Source organism: Rhopalosiphum maidis, chromosome 3 (genome assembly GCF_003676215.2).
Source record: "Rhopalosiphum maidis isolate BTI-1 chromosome 3, ASM367621v3, whole genome shotgun sequence".
Lineage (NCBI taxonomy): Eukaryota > Metazoa > Arthropoda > Insecta > Hemiptera > Aphididae > Rhopalosiphum > Rhopalosiphum maidis.
The window spans coordinates 24,141,322-24,165,212 of NC_040879.1; the positions used below are offsets into that span (position 1 = coordinate 24,141,322).

The 23,891-nt window shown below is 27.1% G+C and overlaps 1 protein-coding gene across 2 annotated transcripts in view; it reads left to right on the top strand.

Moving 5' to 3' along the window:
* Positions 1 to 23,891, top strand: part of LOC113556187 (scavenger receptor class B member 1-like) — a 77,074-nt gene that overhangs the window by 42,495 nt on the left and 10,688 nt on the right. For both annotated transcript variants that reach the window (XM_026960990.1, XM_026960992.1), the window contains exons 2-3: positions 10,764 to 10,855; positions 14,600 to 14,763. In XM_026960990.1, the coding sequence (XP_026816791.1) occupies positions 10,764 to 10,855; positions 14,600 to 14,763 (256 nt within the window). The remainder of the gene's footprint in view (positions 1 to 10,763; positions 10,856 to 14,599; positions 14,764 to 23,891) is intronic.

Below are 23,891 nucleotides of genomic sequence, written 5' to 3' on the forward strand. Positions count from 1 at the left end.
AAGCTAGTTTTATGCAATAAATTATTTAAATATATGCATAGTACATGTATTTTTATTCTAATGTGCAAAATATGCAATAATAATAACTTATCCATAGAACCTGCATCTTATAAAACGTTTACATATGTGTCAGTATTATTCTAAGTCTATTATAGAGGAACATACATTTGCATAAAAATCCCGATCCTATATAAACAGTAATAATTAAGTATTAACTAATAAATAATAAATTAAAAATGGGTTCTAATGTGTTAAAACATTTTATTATTTACTCAGAAACTTGTAGAAAAAGTCAAGCGTTTTCATGTTAACAAAGTTTTATTTTACATATAATTGTACGTTACAGTTTTTCATTAAAATTCATTTTTATAAATGTTATTTCATAAAAATTCATGTTTTCGTATTATATTATATGTATATTAATATTATAAATATTATTAGCCGTAGTTTGTGTTATTTTATCATTATCGTTAAGCTTAAAACTTGATATAATATGACGACACGACGTAATAAAGATAAGGAATACCATTAGATACCAATACGACTGATCAAAAAAAGATGACATTTATACTATTTTATTTCATAGCATAGATCACCACTGTCGATAGGAAAGAATTTAAAAAATATTTTGGTCATAATAGTAAATTTCAATAAAATAAACATTACATTGTGCCTATGTGTGATTTATAGTTACCTACGTATAATTTATAAAAATAAACTAAAATTTAAAATTTGCACATTTTTATATTTTAATTGAACGTTTTACGGGTACTTTTGCACATAATTCTTAAATAATAACATTGATTATCTATAGTAGTACTATAAAAAATTAAAATAATCATAACAACTAAACTGTAACGTATTGATACGACATACGGCATAAATCTCATATACAATGTATACTATATATTATATACGATGCATTCATCTATGATTTTATCGTGTACCACCTTAGTGCTGCGGCATGTAGGTACTTCGAAATTTGTCGTATGGCTATAATCTATATGACGTAGGTTCATAGATAGTTACTCGGGTATTACGGAGTAGATTTGAATTGTTTTAGTTACCTTTAAAGATAGATTAAAACGTACGAGTATAATAAAAAAAATAAAAAATATTTTTTTTTTTTTGTGGTGGAGATTTTTTGACCTGTTTCTACTTAATAACGTAAAAGTAGCCAATAACACAGAAGAGGTTAAGAACCCCCGAACTAGACACACACTGTATAAAAAAAAACGTGCAGCGTTCTAAAGGTAACATGTTTTGGATAGAGTATATTAAGTATGTTATAATTATTATGGGCCAGTATGAGTAGCATTATACGCCACGGCATGCATAATATTATACACAGCAAAACCAGTTTGACTGTATCTTGTACGCCGCAGCTGTCGCCAAATGCCAACTATATCGTATATAGGGTGAACTCGTTTCGTTTCGTTGGTTTCAAAAAGAAAATTATATTTACAAGTTTACAACAATAGCAACTATATACTCTATTACCTATGGCTGATTCAAAACGCGTCGTGCATTTTTTTCGATATTTTCTCATTCTCGAATTCCCGAGTAAGATACTTTTTTTAAATACGTATTGAATACCGGATGAATGAGTCTTTCTGATCAAAAGAACGTGTATATAATATGATATATATGTGCCGAACGGATAAGTACATCCTTCAACTCGTTATACTGAAGAAAGCTGAAGTAGACTTTAAATGCTAGTAGAAACGTATAGGTGACCAAATGTAAAAATATTCTAAAACAAAATTTGATAGATCCCTACCATATTTTATATATTTTGATAATAATAATAATAATAATAATAATTTAATCACGAAATTCTCGTTAGGGTTCTTTGCTAGTCACAAAGTTCCTTTTGGCAAGTGAGGGGGGGGGCGTTTGTTTTATGCCCAACACATTATAAATAAGTACCTGTTTTATTTAAATTGTTTTTATTTATAACGAATATTTTTGATTATATTTTATAATTATTATTTTTTATATTTCAATGATTATGTTTTAAAGTCTATAACGATAGCAATATTTTTAGAGTCATTACGTATTTAAACATTTACACAAGCCAAGAGGTCCCTGTACCGTAAAACCGCTTCTGATTCCAATAATCTATATAATAGACTCTGTTAAAATATAGAGTATAGATTTGTAGTGTACCTATTGTGCGGGTCATTCTGTACCACAATTAAACATTTGCACAGCAATGTACGTCCCATATGGTCGTAAAATAAATATAATGCAATAACGAGATTTAAATTAGATTCTCCAACACATTAAATAATCGTTGAGCACTCGATCGAGTTACAATGCATACGACTCATGTTCGGCTGACCTGTGGAATACAGCAAGTTTTTCCTTACCTCGCGACATCCGGGTTTTTACGTGCGTCTATATTATTATAACGGGGAAACAGCATAGTGACGTAGTGAAATGTATATAAAATAACGATAAACGATGTATATATACGCAAAAGCGGTTTTTCGAGTCGTCTATATTCTTCTCTCAGCCGTCTCCACCGGTTTCGAGTTCAAGTTCACGCACGCGTTGTATTCGCGTAGACGAATCCATGATGAAAATTAGGTATTACTTAACTGCAGACAGACACGAAATGCGCGCGCTCGAACCATTAGCTTGTATACGAAATGCGCTTAACGTGTCTGCTTGTAGACATATAAAATCGTAATATCGAGTCGGTGCGACGGCGCTCCACGCCGGAATACATTATAATATGTAAATTGTGATGCGTGCATTATGTGTAGGTAATAATGGCCGGATAGATCAGTAGAGCGCTATAACACGCCCTCTCTAAAATGTATTTGGTGACTCGCGTTTACATTATAAATTATAATGAATACAAAATCGTAAATATTACGCGATTTTTGACGATCCCGCAATACATTTTCGAGATTCCCGCCATTCCCGGGGTGCTTACTACTTCTCCAGAGTCAAGACTAAACACGCCAAAGAGGTCTGTCATGTTTGATAATGCTTTCCTCACCATCCCGCCAACGGGAGAAAAATATTATATACACTTGCTCCTATTCAAAAGTTTGAACGTAAATCTATGTATTGAAGTGGACAAGAAATAAATGATACAGTTCAATTTCCATGCAACGAACTATCTATTAAATAATTTTTATAACTAATCCAAATCAGAACCACAATTATTTAGTTCTATTTAACGAGATTTTGTAATATTAATATAATGTGTATGTACATCTTTTAAAATCCATATATATATATATATATATATAATATAATATATGTATACTCGTATGTGGTTAGGTATAGCACTATAGAACAACCATTGATCACGTGATAAAAAAAAAAACCGTTATCAGTCTGCCGATGATAGTCGCTACTTCGCTAGTCTAAATGATAACTATAGGTATATAATCAACAAAACATCAACGGTGTTCATGATTTTGTCAACCGTGTTTTAACCATACTATAACTGACCACTCGTCTCCTCCGCCTTCGCCAGCCCACCATTGATGTGGATACAAAATCGCTGCAATTCAGCTGTATAATATTATAATAATATTATATTACATCGGTCAAGCGTTGTAACATAACGAGTCGACTATGCGGAAACAGTTAATGTTTGTATACGTCATATTGAACATGGATATAATAATATTATAATGTTATAATAAATAAAACAAGCCCAGCAATTATTATTTTCCTCGTATTCAGAAACACCCATACAGTTGTCCACTCGTCGGAGGTTTAATTTAATTTATATTATTATTGTTTATTAGTCACCGTATTGTAACAGAGCTGACATCGATGGCCTTCCCGGGTGCGAACTGTTTGACCAACAGCACACGATATGTACTATTCGCCCAGCTATAATAAGTATCTATTATAATATAAAATATTATTATACATATCATATATGTATACAAATGTATTACGTCGTATGGTTATCGACGCACCGGTACCAAAACCGCAAACATTCTAAGTACTTATATATAATGCACCATAATGGCTATTATAGTATATACGAACGCTGCTGTGATTTTTTTTATAACCGCGGTCGCCGTGCTTTAATGGCCGTGATCTAAGTCTGGGCGTGGTCGAAACGAACAAAGCTCGCTAGTAATTTTTTAGGAGTACATTTTAGCCGTATTTTATCCATTTCGATGTTCACAATAGTCCTCCGTCAATGCCTTTGAAAATCGAGTCCGTTGGCCCTGCAGTAGCATCCCGCTGAATGTAAAATCTTCGGTTTGGAAACGGTGTGAAACCAATTCTCAATAATTTCAAGTTTCGTACCATACCCATAGCGTTTTCGAGCAATAATTATAGATATTATGTGAAACATTTTTAAAATATTATCGTCATTAGAAACCCTGGAATGTTTATCGATTCTAAATACTATCTACGGAGTTGCAAATTATTAACAATCATCGAGTGCTTCTCTAATTTTCTAAAATAGTCGAATATGTTAAATCCGGGCTTTTCGAGTAGGATATTCCAGCGATTTTTAATAATTCCGTGGTGCTATATGCAGTGCTTGGAACCATTTTTCACTTGTTGCAGTGAATCGTTACGACGACATTTATAATTCACAACTAGATTAGATAGACAATTGATTCTATACGTTATAGAACTTAGAATATATCCGCATGTAAGGATTTTCATAAATAATGTTGTATAAAGTCCTCAATTAAAAAATGTTTTTAGTATAATATAATATACCTAAATATATTAAAATTAATATTCGTAGTACGTTATTACGTTTCGGACTAAAAATCAAAAGGTATTTTTGAAAAAAAAAATTACATTTGAATTTTAAGACAGTTTGAATAGTTAAAAATAGTATGCTATGTTTATAAAATTTACTTAGATTGGGAAAATTAGAAATTAATTATTTATCACCGTTTACTACAACCGGGTGTCAGTGTATATTTATCTATTAAGTAATTATATAATATTATTATATATAGTGCAAAGTACTACTTTGACTATAGACATCAGGAACCATCATCTAATAATTATTACAACTAAAAATAGTTATTTAATTTGCGTAATATATAATAATTACTAATTATAGTTTGTTATGAAAAAAATATTTACAATTTATGAACGCCCTAAAACTAAAATAGGTATATTTTAAATATTTAGATTTTTATTCGTTATATATCGTATTTATCTCTAATTATGATAGCAACAATTTTTCATTTATAACACTGTATATGTAAAGTACTTTGAAGATAATATTACTTTATTAATACATATTATATTGTTTGTCAGTTCAATTAGATACGCTTATAATATTTTTATTTTTTAGATCCTAAGTGGAATAATAAATGTACAATTATTAATTTTTCAGTACTTTTCTTAATAATTGAGAAAATTTTTTTATAAAAAACGAGAATTTGTACGCTAAATCGGTTTTTAACTAAATTGATATCTTTATTTTGAAACTTTTACCAAATAATATTTATAAACATTTGAAATTCATTTTTAGACTAAATTACTTATTAAGACGATCATAATTACGTGCCATTTTTTTTATAATTTAAAAACATTATTTATGGAGACTTAAAGCATTTATGTATATTATTACTTTACGTTACAACATAATATGTAGAACACAATTTTAAGATATTACCTATTTTTACTTAAATATTATTTACACTGTTTTACTCAAAAATTAATAACAAATAATAATTTAATGTTAATAATATAATACCTAAATGCAATTTTGTCATTTGGGTCTTCGTTCAAAATCGTTTATCGTATACAATTTGATATATCTATTATAGTGATCTATCCGAAAACTTTTCTACTTTTTTTTTTAGATATTTTTTAGATATTTTTTTTTACTTGTTTTATTTAAAAATTAATTGAATTCTCTGTCCAACGGTATTGGTCTATATTTCATTTTATTTTTTACATTTTTACACTGACTTGAACCGATTTAAAAGTCAGCGCTGATGTTATATAAGTACTCAAAATGTAAACATATTTTGTGTTTGTAGTTGTTGCCTACTGTTGTTATATTATTGCATACTGTTGTGTGCTTTGGTCAATTAATAATAACTAATTTATACAAAATAAAACAATGAAGTAAAAAAAAAAAATGACGCATAATAAATTAAAAATAATAAATAATAAATACGAAACTGTTGTTTCATCAGTTCACCAAACAAGGTTGGTCATAATATAAGTGCAAGTGCGATATTAGCTTCGGATTATATAGCTTAGAGGACTCAGATGAGTTATTGTTATCGTGTAGCGGGTGGGTACGATGCCTTGATAGGTAACAATTATTATTTATGATAGATTCACAATTTACATATTATAAATTTATAAACCACTGCAAAACTGCACAATCTAATAACCAAACTGTAAATAAGTTCCGTAAGATTGCAATAGAAAACAAATTAAAAAATCATAATAGTAGTACATAATAATAGTTGCTCAAAATATAATATACCTACGTTAAGTATTCTAACTCAGTTAATGTAGTACAGATATTTAGAACCGTTGGAATAATTTCTGTAATCAAATTACAAGCATAACATGTAATACAATTACATATTATAATATTATAACCGTTTAATATGTGTATAAAGTACATTATTATGACTTGTGAGCAATTGTGATCCAGAATTGTATAGCAATTACCGCCTCAATGTAATAACACGTTTAGCGTACCCACGTGATATCTATATAATTTTTTGATAATCAAGTACGAGTACACCGCTATAGACTCATACTTAATAAAATTTTCACACGTCATGTATATTACGTATAATGATTATTGATATAGTCATGGTTCATGATTCTTCTACGTATCACAGACGTCACAGTGTATGTATCTATCTAATTAATTATTTTTATTTTTTATGACAGCTAATTTTAACTTATCCTTTTATAAATAGCTACTGGATTTAAAAGCCCTAAAACGATAAAAAAAAATGCTCTAAATAATGCCGTTTCAATGATGCACTTAAAAAAATAAAATTTATAGGCACGTAGTTACGCAAGCGATAGAAAAATAATATTTTAACTTTCAGCATTTTCAACTCATTTTTATCTTCTAAACTATATAATAATAATACAAAAATAACACTAATAAATTGTTAGTTTTTATAGACTACCGTATTGCAATGCGCATTGATATCGTTTCTCATTGTTTGTCCTATGTATGCAACCTTGTTGTGTGCACATGAAACGACCTGTGATAATAATACTAGTAACGAACCGTTTTAAATATTAAAAAAAAGTATATATATATAATATATATGTGTATACATTCGTAATAGTAGTTTACTTACGCTTTTTATTTTAATGGCTTTTTAAGTCCTATTATACGATTGAGTACATATCTACTTTGCTAAGTAGGTAGGTACCTAATGGTAAAGCGATTAATGCTACAGGTGAGCAAACGAAATAATAAAAATCATGTTAAAGGATCTGTTATACCTACAGTAACATTAATTTAAAAAATTTAAAAGGCTCTTAAAACACAATACCTGCACATTTGCATATTATCATGTTATTTAATCTTCCTCAGACACAGTATTCTATTAATTTATAAAACACAAGTGCATCATATTGTGTAATGACGTATTTTCCATTTCAGTTATTTTCGTTTCAAATATTATAATAATTTAATCGCTAAAGGTTTATACACTTTTGTGTGTGCGTTTACACTATTATTGTTCAACATCTGCAGAAAGCAGGTAAATGCATCTAAAATTCAATGTATGTAGACATCGTAGACCATAAAATATAGTAGGTATATTATATAAATAGGTATATTACTATATTATAAGTTTGGAAATATAAAGACTTAAAGTACTTGCTTATAGCTAATGCCCACAAGGTCGGCTCTAAGAATGAAAAAAAGGGACAAAATTATTATGTAAGAAAAATATTGCTTTGCTGCTTAATACCTTTCATATTTCTATATACTGGTGCCTGGTTCGTCTTTTATTTAGAGGTATGGGACGATGATTTGATCTCCTAAAGGAAGTAGCTAACTACACCGTGACTAATAAACTAAATTCAGAATAGATTTTTTGCCTTAATGGGATTTATCTTGAATATCACGTATTTTCTAAGTGAATAAAGGACTTACAGTTAAAATGTAAGTTCTTGACCTGGTTTATTTAGAGGAAAGACGTTAGATTTTCAGATTTTCGGTACTCTTTTTACATAATATGGGTATTGTTAAGTCGCCTGATAATGCCCTATATACTTTATAACTACACTGTAATCATCCGAATGCCAATAAAATCGGATCACATGAATTATTTTTTATTGAGCTTCTGAGACAAACCAACGTTTCAAAATATGCACCTTTGACAACCATGATGTGACAATATTCGTGACAACAATTTTTTCTCATCTGTATCGATCAACCACGTTTTACCACTTTAAATTTCTCTATTAATTATATTTTATCATATGTTTGTAAGTAATTGTTATTATAGCCGAAAGTCGTTCAAAGTTTTAAATAAATTAATCTATTGCGTGGAACATATTTTCTCAAATTCGATGGGCTGAAAATTCGAGCGCGTTTGTGCCAGTCTGTGTTGATATGCAAGATTGATATGATTTCACGACCGTTTTGTAATACGACTTACTATGAAGACTCTATTATTATATTATACGCTCGACTTGCGCCACTGCGTATTTTATGATGCTCGCTGATGTAGGCAGGTAATACCTACCTACCTATCCCGCAATCATTTGAACGCGATTATGTTGAAAGTTAGATTTTTTTCCTACGCCCGTAAAATTCTATCATATCTACGCAGTCCATAAATCGTACGAGGAAAAAAAATATTGCACTCAATTTTACTGTCGAGTATTATTGTAGGTAGGATAGGCAAGCATTAAATTATATAATATTATTACACGTCTTATAAGAATGACTACTATGTCAACGTTGTTATAGCATAAAACGTTTAGGATGTGAAGTGAATACAAGCTGAAGGTACCATATATATATATAATATTCTATGGTTTCAAAGTTTTAAAAGTTATTATATTTTATAAACTTGATGTATCTAATCGATTTTTGTTCGGTTACATTTACTAAAGAGTAAAGGTACCTAAAAGTATTAGCGTCTTACAATCATTCGTTGTTATTAAAAAATAATACGGTTGAAAAAACTAGATTTTTCTTGTTGTACAGATCATAAACCGATAATATTGTATTATTATAACTACTTTAACGGTCTATAGTTATGTTTTTATTAAATCTTACCATTTTTTTTATAGTTATTACTTTTTTCTATACTTAACAGTTAATCTCATTTACTAGATCAGTGGATTTTGTTTATATATGTGCCTATATCTGTATATTGTATATAGACTTAAGAGTTAAGATACTTAGGTTAGATAATATATTATAATAATAATATAATAGTAGGTACCTATATAGTGTGCATATAATACAATATAAAAAATCAATTAAATCAATGAAGAAAGTGTTACAATAATTAATAATAACCCTTAAAAATTATGATATAATATATAATTATTATAATATTATAAACCTTATAATATTTGGTTCGAAAAATAAAATTGTTTGCATGACCTCATGTATAAATATTTTCTTGATTTTGGTAAATTAGGTTACAACTCGTTTGCACACTTTTTAAAATGTCCCGTTTAAAACATGAAATTTGTTTATGCAAAAAATATTACATAAGTAATCACTCCTATGACCTTTTGTGCATATAACGATTATTTTATTTTAAATCCGAAATCGTTTACTTAACTGTAGAATAGGTACTACTCATGTTTAAAAAAATTATTTCTGCGCGTCAGTAATATTTTTTTTTAGAAGAAGATACCTATTATAAACATACTTTAATGCGCACGTAAAAATATCTTTAAAATTTAAGTACAAATTATCACATTTTAAATTTTTAATCGCCACATGTTATTAAAGAAATTAATATCGACTTTTGAAAATATGCTCATAATTCAATCTTTTATATTTCCTTGATGTAAAATTGCATGTTATTTATTGTACAAATTTCATTTAGTCTAATTTTGGTTTAGTAAAATATAAAATTATAATTCATTCGTGGGAGCTTAAAAATAATAATGTCGAGGTAGTTAAATAGATTTAATATTAAAATTTGCCATATTTGTCACCATAAGATTACCTACATATTTTGAAAATTTAATAGTTATTGCTCCACCTGGCGGATTATATGTTTTTATCATAATATTATGTAGGTATTTTTACCAAATTCAAATTTTAACCAAACTATGTAGCCTGTAAAACCAAATGATGAACATCTAAGAAAAACGAATGAAGCTAAAAACTTTCCATATCTAACCATTTTAAAAATAAAAATGTATTTTTAAAAACGATGCGTAAACAAGTTGTAAAAATGTGGCGATATAAGTTGTAATTTTAATAAATTTATAAAAACTAGTGCCACCCGTAAGCTAATAACAAATTTCATGCCAGTCAAACAGTGTTAAAATTATTTTTAGTGAAAAATAACACCTGTCACCTATTACCTAAACCGTACTTCCAATACTAACGTTTATTATTTTAAGCCATAATAGATATAATATAGGTAATATAGCATTGAATGATGATTTCAGTATTATGTTTTTGTCATAGTTTTATAAATTTTAGTCATTTACGATTTGCATGTATTACGCGCGTAGTATAAAACATACTATTAATATATTATACAGTACCACTAATATGACGTTGCAGAATTACATGATGGATAATTATTTTTTTAATTTGTTTCCAGGTTTGATATCGTTGATGCTGATTGGCATTTCCGCGCTTGTTCTGGGTACGCTAATTGCCGTGTTCGATCCATTTCAATTAATACTCAAATGGGTAAGTGACGGTAGTCCGCGGCTATAGGCAATAGTCATAAGATATTTTATTTTAAGGACTTTACGATTCTATAGTTTTAAGTAAAACAATACAGTATAATATATTGTCACACGTTTTAATAAAAAAAAAATTACCGTTTATCAAACGTACTAAATAGCCGGTCCGTGTATTATGAAATATAATTAAAAATGATTATTCTTATAGTATTATTCAATTCGCCGTGTGTCCGCTGCACAAAGCTGTCGCTCTCTCAGTACATGTACGTGTCTTCAGTAGGCTGGTAGTATTATTAACTTTGGTAGTACAATTATATTTACGCCGATTATAGGTACACGGTAAAAATAAAAAGTCTTCCTATTCGTCTGTATCAATATTTCTCTGAAACATAAACGAAACGATTAAACAGCAGCGCGCATTATGATGTGCTCAACAGATATTTTATAGATGTATACACACAAGGGTATATGTGCAACACATAATATATTGATATTCTTCAGCTTGCACTCGGGGTGTATCGTGAATGATATATGTAGATTCGGACGTAGAACTTATTTATGAATGAACTTTAACCATTTTTTATCAATGGTGTAATTATCGAGGCTTATAGCAATTTAATAGGTATTCTATGTACTTGAGCATATTTTAAAGATTTTTTTAACAATTAAAGTTAGATTTATATTATTTGTGATGTATTTTTTATGTTTAGAATTCAGTGATCGGCAATCGGCGTCTCGCGTCGCTTTAAATCATAGAACGACAATTTTTTTTTTAATTCATTTTATTATTTCATAATTTTAGACAGTAATTTTTTTTCATAGGAAAAATTTAAGAATGTAAAATTTTTATTTTTATCCGGCCCACGAGCTCTTTTTAATTCATGAATGTGGTCAGAGAGTCCAAAAAAGTTGCTGACCACTGGTTTAGATATGTACATATGTGCCTATTTTAAATTTGTATTTCTCATGAAACACTAAAAAAATGAAAACCACTCTTTTTCATGATGATTTTTAATCGGATGACTTTTTTGAAAAAGTATATCTAAAGATGAGCATATTTTTTGAGTTATTTAACTTTCTGTACTAATGTTAATGTCAGCGATGGCTAAAATCTACGGGGTGTTATTATGATTTAAGAATTTTAGCAATTAATATGTTAATTTAACTATTAATAACTTATAATTTATAAAAATGAATAATAAATGATTTAATATTATTTTTTTTTACATATTATATTAGTTGATAATTCTTTCAACTCATTTTCAAAGACTATTAACCTTGACAACATATTTAAATAACTCAGAAACTATTCATTAATTATCTACTTAATAATTTACAGTAAAAAAAAAGGTTGGTTCTCATTTAAAAAACATAAGTTTGGTTCACCACTGTATACTTCTTAAATGGCAAAAAAAATCTAAATAATTGAAAGAATCGTACTTAAGTATATAACTTAATTAATAATTCCAAAATATGAATTTTGAATCTAAAATATGAATAAATTAATAAAATGGGGATGTAGCATACTTAGTTAATCACTACACAGTACATTTATATATTATACGATACGCGTCTATGTACTCGTATTATACTCTTACGTATACTTTAGGATCTACGACGTGTCAACGTTGTATTTATAATAGAACATTTTAATGTTTTTATCGAATATTCTGATGATCAGAAATTGTATGAACGGTACCCAAACACGTTCACAATTTCACATACAATCGACTGCAGCTAAAACGCGTCTTGCATTTTTTTTAAGGTCAAATACTTATCTCCAAATCGACTATATTATTATTTCATAAATAATATTATAATGATCCCCATTGCTTAGTATACAATATATATAGAGGCGAACCGAGGATCATATTATAATATTTAGGCACAAATAATGCATTTTGTTCAGCCAATTTGAAAATTAATCTATGCTGTGAGTCATGTAAATAGTTAAACAGAAAAACCCCCTACTTCCCACTTCCGTTGAAAAAGTTAAATAGATATGAACCTATATGCCTCCGTCGTCGTTGAGTCAAACATGTTTTTATTTATTTCTTAACAATATTTCTTGCGGCACATCCGGGGATAACAGCGATGACCACGACCGCGACCGTGAACACGTAGGCAATACCTGTTCTCCAGCCACTTACTTATTCACCGGGGTTATCCCAATGCGTTGTTCGACGATCCGCGTCATAATATGGGTATAGGTGTCTATGTTATAGCAGTTATTATAAGTGGTACGAAGTAAAACAAAATTAAATAATAATAGCATTAATAGCCTTTTTTAACGTAGTCGTTGTTGCGATATAGATGTTCTTCGCATTATATGGGTAGGTATTTATTATTTTGCGATTTGTTTTGAAGTTAATCGCAAATGATTCGGGTCATAATAAAATCATAAATGCAGAAGCATAATAAAATATGCATAATTTATAGCAACCTATAATAATACTCTTTAACCACTGATGTTTTCAGTACCTACAGACGAGAAGTAACTCGTTTTCAGGTCAAAAAATTAATTGCTACGAGGCTATGACGTAGGCAGTTTAACTCTCTACTATTATACGGACCGTAAACCTGAAAATCTAATATATATATATATATACATATATGTCAAGAAAAAAAAAATGGATTCTTCATTTCAGAATTGCACCTAGATGTGCATAATTGTTTATATTCTATTTTGTATCTACTATTATACATAATACAAAATAACAATAATAATAATAATAATAATCGAGTTTCCGCGTGCTTAATTTATTCATAATCATTGTTTATTATGAATGTGTTGTTACTTACTTATAATATTCTTATAACTAACCACGAATGTTGATAATATTTTGTTTAAATAACTAAAATAATATAGTGCTATGACATTACTCTTTCTCGTATAGAGTAGGCATACCTTTTATTATGACGACCAAAAAAAAAGTTAATGCGTTTATAAATAACCGAACGTTATTAATTTTTAATTTTTACTACAGAATGGTTTTTTCAATAATATGAACATATCTTTTTATTATTGTATTAGCATTCATGTTTATTATACATTTATACCACTGATGTATAAGATGGTATAATTAAAGTATATAAATAAAAATTGTAGAATATTAAACGAAATAATAATTAATATGCATGTATATTTAAATTTAAATAGTGTATAAATGAAATTCGAAATTTGATATAGTGAAAATAAGTTATAATTCGCGGTAATTCAGTGTATTTTACTATTTTGTAATATATGTTCGTTCTTGTATAATATTTTATTTTAATCGATAGCAAAGTGATAACAATATTTGATAGCTGTACCTTTTAATAACACATTATTAAAATGTATAAATTTTAATTTTGAAATGACAATTTCATTCACGATTTCAAAAAAATCGAAAATACAAAAAAAAATTATATATTTTTACCGATTATCTGTATAATCAACTTGTTTGTTTATTCGTTAAGTTAGACATCGTTTCAACACGTATATTGTTCAACCTCCGATAATATTAATCCTGAATCAGATTATTGATTTCATTGTGGCAACGAGAATATTCCAGTACCTCCTAATATCTATGTATTTATTATTTTTATTTTTTACGGTAGGGATCGATAATAAATTTGATATTTAACAAATTCGTCAATAATCTGATACAATCCGATAATTTGTCCATATCGTCTAAGTATATTGATTAATGAACAACGAACTCGGGAAAATATTAATGTATTGTCATTGGAATTGTTTTTTTTTTAGAAACTCGTAATGAGCAAAGGTGATGAAACGTTCGAGATGTGGAAAACACCAGAAGTAGATGTTTATCTAAAAGTATACATATTCAATATAACAAACCGTGAAGATTTCTTGTCCGGGAGAGACGAAAAATTGCGGTTTCAAGAAGTCGGCCCATATGTCTACAGGTATGTTTTGAATGTTAAATTTATGTGAGAAACGTTTATAACAAATTGTAATTATTTAATTGTGTATTAAATAATTAATGAATTTATATTTAAAATTGTGAATGTTCAGTGGGGTCCATTATCTTCTTGAAGAATAAATAAAAATAAATACAATATAACGCCTTTAGGAGCAGGTATAGTGAGCGTATAGCATAAGAAATACTATAATATATTATGTTTGTGATGAAACTTATAAAATGCAGAAAATAAATTAAAATAATAATATATTAGATTTCTTATTATACTTTAACATTATTATGCTTAACGTTAAAATCAGTCTAACTTACTCATATAAAAATAAATCAATAATAGTATTATAATTTATAATAATTTTGTTAATTAGTTAAATTAATATATTAACTTATTATTAATTTCAATAACGATTCAAATACCAGTAGGTTGTGCCGTTGCATCGTTGCACACCATATTTTATTTTTCAGTAATATAATTATTTTTTAATATAGTTTCTTATCATTTTCTTTTTTTTGCGTGTGTACATTAATAGTGATGAATTTTACTCAAAAAAAAAAAAAAAAAAGGAACTGAAAACGATGTTAAATTTAAAAACCAAATGAAAATGTTTGTCGTATAAAATACGGAGAACTAATTTTAAGATTGACAATGACATAGTAGGTCCAGCTGATGATTTAAAATTTAAACAGTTTCTAAATAATGTATACAATTATACATATTATATAGTGAATTATTGTACAGACCGTTCCACCGTACTTTTTGCATTTTGCTTAATAGAAATTTACTCATTGATAACTTAACCAAAAAATCTTTACCTGTAGGTAGAATATATGAGTGTAGTGTGTTTGATTTATTATATTTTATTTACGAATAAAATTTTTATAAATTTTAAAGATTAATCATTAATGCAAACTTTAAAAATAATCAACAGAGCTATGTGTATAAACTTGTAATACAATTCGTTTTATTAATTTTTTGGACAGAAATTGACAAGTTCTTACTAAAAATTTATTTTAGACAAATAAATACATTTTGATTTTAAAAAGATTTTTATTCGACATTTTGGGTTTAACCAAATAACAGTACTTATAATGATAATATATTATTATACTTATTTATTAAAATGCTTGTATTATGTTTTCTGATATCTTTTATTTATGAATCTAATTGATTTTGAAAAAAATGTACATTTCATTTACTTTATTTGTATATTTATTTTAACTTCAGCCGTTTCTTAACTTGGCGGCAATGAACGTCAAAACATCAATGTTATTCATGTTATTCAATATACATTTTTATGTGTATCGCTAACGGGCAACGATTTTTACTTGAAACCTGAACAATTGATTAAGATCAAAACTAGTGATATACATGCTATACACAATCAACGTAAATATAGCGAGAGCACGATCGACATTATATGCGGTATTTACCTATAGATAGATTACATAATATTGATATTTATTTTTTACTTTTAAAGACTTTGTTATTAATCCAAACAATTAAAATGTATTAAATATACATATACTTTGTTATTAAAATATAATTACATTTATTTCTTTGAGCTTACAGTATTTCATTGTTTAGTGCTTGAGGAAATAAGTAATTCTGCCTTACAAATTGATACGTCACTCATGAAATGATATAACTTTATAATCAATAGGTACGCCTAAGTCAGAAGAAAAAAAAAATTGTAATAATAAAAAATAAGACAAAGATGAAAAATAAAAACAGGAAAATTAATACACAGCGTATAATTTTTACTCATTTTGCATTAAACGTTAATTATTATATTATATCAAAACTCGTCGTTGTTATTAACTATTTTCAGAAAATATATTATTTTAATCGCAAAACAATTTACAGTAGGTATAAAATGTGTTCTGTTTTATTGATGATCAGCGTATGGTAATAAGCTATATAATGTCTATTGCTAAAAAATATTCATGATATGGCATTAACCATATCGAAACATGCGGATAATACATGTGTACATATATTCAAGGGCGTCATTTCAGTTGTTTGATAAGTCCACCAAATTAATAGCAAGCCAAAATAAAATATTAACTAGGAAATTCATTCAAGTCGCAATTTACTAGTACTTATTTTAAACAAACAATTATAGTATAGCACGAGGTGTATTTTAAATTTTAAATTACCAACTACTATATCAAAAACTACAAAAATCTTCTATCAAATATACAATAATATTTATAATTTTTTTTTTCATTATTACTATTTATTCAATATTATTCGTAAGTTCATGATATTTTATCATTGGAGTTAATATAGACTGAATAGTTTTTATTTAACTTTCAATTAAAATAGATAAAATATTTAAAAAAAATTTTAACTATCGTTATAAATTTAAAATTTCTATAGAAATCAATATTATGAAGATAAAAGTAAAAATATAAAAATAGGTACCCATTTAAATGACGGCTTAATGGATAGAATATACGTATTTAGTATCTATACACATTATTTCGAACGATACAAAAAATATTGTTTTGATTGTACCTAGATATACGTGTCTTATTTTTAAAAATTCATATAAAGTAAGTCTATTTTAAAAATTTAATATTAACTGCTGGTTTCAAATAATAGACCAATAAACTAATTGCTGTAATGAACTACGTAAACGTCATAAACAATAATAATTACAATTTAAGTTTATGAAAATAATAGATTAAAATGTAATCTTTTATTATATTTCCTATTTCAAAATGTAATGATTATTTGTAATTTGGTATAATAATTCAGTGTATTGGATTTCAACGTAGACCATAATTTTGGTCAGTACAAATTTAGATCCGCGATTGTATAGCTTGCAAACAAACACCGAAAACGATGCCCCTGGTAATACTGATAAATAATATGTACAACTACGTAGATGTGCGAGATAAAGTGGGGCCATCAACTCATACTTTTCAACTTTAGAATATTTAATCTCGTTTACTTTAAAAAAAAAAAATAATGTTATTACGGTGCGTAACTAAGTGTTTTATGTTTTATGGAGTGATAAAATAAATGTATATATACCTATATTTTTATAAACATTATAATACATACACATAACTTAAATATCTATACATTCGTGTATTGTGTATCAATGAATTTGAAATACATACAATAATACGCAAATGATGTACGGATAACATCTTTGTTGAGACCGATTAGTATTGAGTCCTGATAGAGTCGATATAGGTTATATTTAAAAACAAATTTAATGAGATACCTACGTCCTACATATTTTATATTATAAACTATACCTATTTGAACTATATATTTGCGAAATGATGATTAAAGAAATAATTATTGTAAAATTATTTGAAACAGATATCAACATAAACGATTGAATGCGTTCAAAATCCATTCTTATTTATTAATTATAACATGTAAACGAACGTATATCTAATAGAAATAATTTGTGTTTAGTGCTCTCCGGGAAATAATTTTAAGCTTTATCAAATCGGGCGAGTAATAATTAATTCAATATTTGTTTAGAAGTCTAATTTAAATTTTCCTTGTCGTCTAATCGTGTTGCATCATTATTTATAAATTTATTATTATATACTACATAGTACATAAACATAAATTAAAAGATGTTGGTTTGTTTTAAATTTTTAACTTAATATTTAGATAATATTTTATTATTTTCAGCAATATCATAAATATGTAATATTTTTTTTTCTCAGTATGATATATAATGATGTCGTCTAATATTTATAAATTTAAATTTAAATCATCAAATAATATATTAAATGAGTATTAAATTAAATATACTCCAAGTATTGTACAAAGCCAAATGTATCTCTAATACGAAAATAAAATGATTTTTCTGTATAAATTTTATTACAATATTTAGTCATTTCCTATTATTTTTTTCTCGGTTTTTAACGTTCGTTTAAAAAAAAAATAGTGAATACTAGTCCTAAAATACTAAAAGCTGATAATAATTTAATTTGAATAAATATTTTATTTAAGTTAGGTATATACTGTAAATCATAATATTAAGAAAAAAGTATGTTATCTATGTATACTTACGTCTTACACATAGATAAAAAGAATTCTTAGTTGTTTAAGAATGTAACCATGTTTAAAAAATTATTGTTTGGACTTTGGAATAACTTTTTACGGTGGTAAAATAATGAGTACCTAATTTTGATGTGTAAACATAGGCAATATACAGATTTATCTTAAATTTTAATAGTAATATAAAAATAATTTTTAGATAATTCAAATTGAATTCATATTTCTTGGATTCTTTCAAAAAATGTTCTATTTTGTCTTAGGTATTCAATTTATTGAAATTCTTCTTCAGATTGATACATTGAAAGTTCCTATTAAATGTACACTACATATTAATTCTATAGATGAGATTTTTTATAAAAAAAATATTATTTACAATCTATCTTCTTTGCATAATAAACTAATAAGATAAATATAAAGTACTATACACCCCCTCCAAAAAAAAAAAAAAAAAATGATGTTATCATATTACTTTTGGCTCCATCCGCTGAACCCAATCGGCTTAAAATGTAATTGCAATTTATTGCTAGTAACACAAACACACATTGCTTGTATAGTATTATATACTTGATCCAATTAATACTTGAATGCCATAAACGCCGTATTTAGTATTGTTACTTGAACATTTTTTTCACTTTATTTCGACGCAAAAAGGAAAATAATAAAAAAAAATAAGTACATAAATGCAATGCAATCAATACCAATACAGACTATAACCTATTATCGACTGCTTCTCTTACGAAATGTATAAGTGTAATTTATTGTTTATAGAATTACATATTTACGTTTACGTACAGATAATAAGAATTGTGTAAGTATAGTTGACTATTGAGTTCAGAATTTAAGATTTTTATTATTTAATTGAAACCTGTACGCGAAATCGTGAATCTGAAATTTTTAAAAATATTGTTTACACGAATCTGCTAGTCGTTTCGGGATGTTCAGACACGAAGACTTTATTTATAATCTATATCTGCATTTGTCGAGGGATGTGGGATTTTATTTTCGTCGAAATCGAGAAGCATAATAATGTATGAAAAAGTGTAAAACGCACATTAATGTCTGCAATGGGTAAGAAAAGTTGCTTAACTGTATAAGAGAGCATTTACATTGTGTTGAATTTCAATTGCAAATTTAATTAATACACTACACTGGGCCCGCAATCATACGTATGTGGTATGTAAGCGCGTTTTCATAATAATATACTGGTCTTGAAAAAATACACACTTAAGACAAACCGAGCAAATTTAATAATCTAAGATTATATTTTAATGATACACGGTGTAAGTAATGTAATAATTATAGAGTGTATTTATGTATAAATAATATTTATAAATATTTCACAATTTTACAATCTAATATAATTATATCTAGCATCGTGCGGTGTTCCTTCGCAAACAATATACTAATAATTATCGAGTACCTACTATAAATATCTGTTATGCGCGTACTATTTTTTACTATTATATAAAAACCGTATAGATTCGTCTCGTGTGAATACGGATGCGTAAAATCACATTGCGGTGTAGGTAAGTCGTATAATAAACTTAATGATAATGTGCACCACCTGGCCGGAAAAGATTAAAAATAAATAAAGTTAAAAAAATAAAACCATTACCTACAGTAACTTGACATGATTATATAACATTATATTTTATAATTATAATACTTATTTTGTTTTATGCGCAAATTACGAATATTTGTACTTATAAGAAAAGCTACTTAGAAGTTATATAACCTGATAGGTATATGAACTTATGTATGTTTATTGGGGTTTTGCATCACGAAGGCAAACCAGAATGATTGAAACGCCAAAGCGGACGGTAGTACATTTTTTTTAAACGTAACACAAATATCTATAGATAGGTATAGATTCGAACTCTTAGTCGATTAACTTGTATAATAATAACTTATCCGCAGTAGTCGGTTATAGTGGGGGGGGGGGGGCCGCCGATCGTGAAACGTCAAAAAAATACCTCAGGCGGTAATCGAATTCAGGGACGCATCACGGAGTTTTAATTTGACGTAACAAAGCGTCTGAATATTAATAGCTACTATGGTGCATACTCGAGCAAATGGTCGAAATAAATTGACAATTTGAAAAAATTCGGTCTCTTTACAGTGATATTTTAACATCAATACTATTATTTTATGATCATTGAGATGATCGTTTATGATTTGTACACAATAAATCAATTAAGATAATTCTGTACACTTTGAGATATACCTGTGCATTACTCATTCTCTTTGTGTATTAAGATATATTGTGCAATAATATAGGAAAATTCCACTAAAGAAAATAAAAACTGCGTTTTTCGGTTAGGTTATTACTAGGTAGTTGACTAATTACCTAAATAATCAAGTGTGTTTAAATTATGAATTTCAATAAGTAATAACATTATATTATATTAAATATTAAATACAGGAGTTTAATGTTTTTTCTTTTAGAATTATCCTTAGTTCTTAATATTTTATTACATCATTATTATACTTTTTCATTTATGATTTATTATTATACTTAATATATTAGTTTCAATTTAGTAAATATTTTTTCCTGTAACATAAATTTTATGCAAATATTAAAATTAATAATTCTAAATTGATGTATAAATATGTTTATAATAAAATAAAATAGTATTCAGAATAAATATTTCAGGACTGAAAGTACCTAGTGTACCCCGAGTTTAAAAATAAAAGGTGATATTTACCATTTTTCGGTTGAAATAGTTTATTTCATTATTTTGAGGTGATTGTTAGTCGTTCAGTTCTACAAATAGCGTTTACAAGAAACAATTAACACTAGTAGAGATAATGATGTTTGGCTATAGTAGCTGTAGTTGCATAAATAAGAGAGGGAGCGTGCGTAAATGGGCTGTTGCCTTGCAAGGAAGGCCTGAAATAATACAAAGTTTTTCTTTTAATAATTTACACTAAACTATTATTTTTTTTTTTTTAATAATTCAAACAATATTTTTCTAAAAATGCATAAAATAATTTTGGTGAGATGAATGAACCCCTTCATACCTCACTATTTAATGCCTGGAAAGGAGGGCCCGTTGAAAATTTCGCTTCCGATCCAGCATTTAAGTTAATCACTGAGAAGCTACCATAATATTTAAATATATTTGGCGATTTAATTACTCATAATCTAAGTAAAGTATTAAGTATTCTTATCCGTCATATTTTGGATATCGATATTGATTATTGAATAAATCTAAACAAAATTTGTTAATAAGAAGAATTCATGCAGAGGCAAGAGTCCCTTTTTAATTTAATATCATACACTTGGCATATTATAATATAGTTTATAAGACATTTCTGGTATAAAACTGTTTTTATTATTATGCAGTATGCTATAATACTTTATTAGAAAAGAGATGCTTAAGGAATAATAAAAAAAATCTCAACCAAATGCAACTAATTTTACCTTTAAATTTTGAACTTGTTCTTGGAAAGATTTTATCACGCAGCAATATTTGGTTTGAAATACTTTTATTAACCTATATGGCTATATAGGTTTAGGCGTTATATTTTACTTACCTGTAGTTTTTCTAACCATCCTTAATAATTATTTATGCCGTTAATGCTTTGTAAATGACTTGTTTTCGTCGGTACGAGTGCTTTAGTATACAATTACCTTGTAAGTTGTAGCAACTGAAATCATATGTTAAAATTTGTGTTGGCATAATTTTCAATGTATATAATATTAAATATGTAATTTGAAAGTTTTTTTTGCAGTAAATCAGTAATTTAATGATATTAAAAAAAAACCAACAATAAAAACCAGTGGAAAATATTATATTTTTATTTCAACAGATTGTAATTGTGAATAATTTTGTTTCGCATTAATTTTCGTATAATGCTTTATTCTAGTATTGCACAAAATTCGATACATTTTAGACGCAGTCAGATATGTATTATCTGGCTACAATGCTACATGTGTGTAATAGACCTTCTATTTTGTCTAAATTATATTGGAAAAATTTAAGCTGGTTAACATTTTTTACTTAAAATAATTTTCAGTTTGTTGTGATTCTGATGAATTTTGTAAAACATACCTAGGTATTTAGTATCAGTATTAACATTTTGTCTTGAGTGTCAAAACAATAAATTATAATTATTGTGTTTTTTGTTTATTGAAAATCCTAAACGGATAATTTATGTAAATACTTTTTGAGCGTTTCATATATTCATACTTCCATCAATCATTTAAATCGGTATGTAGTTTTTGTTCGAGGGAGAGGCTAGTCAAAGAATATTATAATATATTATAGGCAGGCGTATGACGATAAACGCTGCAATACATATTATTATACACGATTTTATCATAGTTCATGAATATTATTTTAGTTATAATAGTTAAAGCATTTGAGGTGCTGATATGTATGGGTATACCGCAGGCATGTTTAATCTCTGACAAATGAAATATGGTCGTGTTTTTTTTTTTTTTTAATCGTAACTATTCATAATATATCAATCAACCAAATTGAGTGTAAGGTCGTGTAAGTTATTTATACTCTCGAGAACATCATAAAGACGTAGGTACCTACACTAAATTGATTTTCCATACGTTACCGTAAAAAATAATTATCATATATATTCACCATGAATAACGCGGATAAAAAATGTCCACCTCCATATCCTCAAAAAAATAAATAAATAAATATAACGAAAAATTGTAATGTTTTTGTAATAGATTTTATTTTTATATATGTAGGAGTACACTGAAAAAATTATTGTTTTTTATGTATCGATATTTTTATAAACACTGTTTGTGTCGGTAGATACAATAGTGAATAGAACATAATTTTTGATTAGTTTTGAGATGTATCGTATTTCCCTGAAAAATTTACACATCAAGTTTTAAAAAGTTCCTAAACATTTTAGGATGAATATATAATATAATTTTTCAAATATTGTAATTCATCATACCTATCATATATTATACCTAAACACTTTAAGATACCCATTTTAGGTTAATAATCTTGTGACATATCATTTTTTTTTTTAAATTAAGTCCTCTATTCATCTGCATCTTTTATAATTAGAGTTTCATATTTTTTCACTGATATTCGTGGTATATA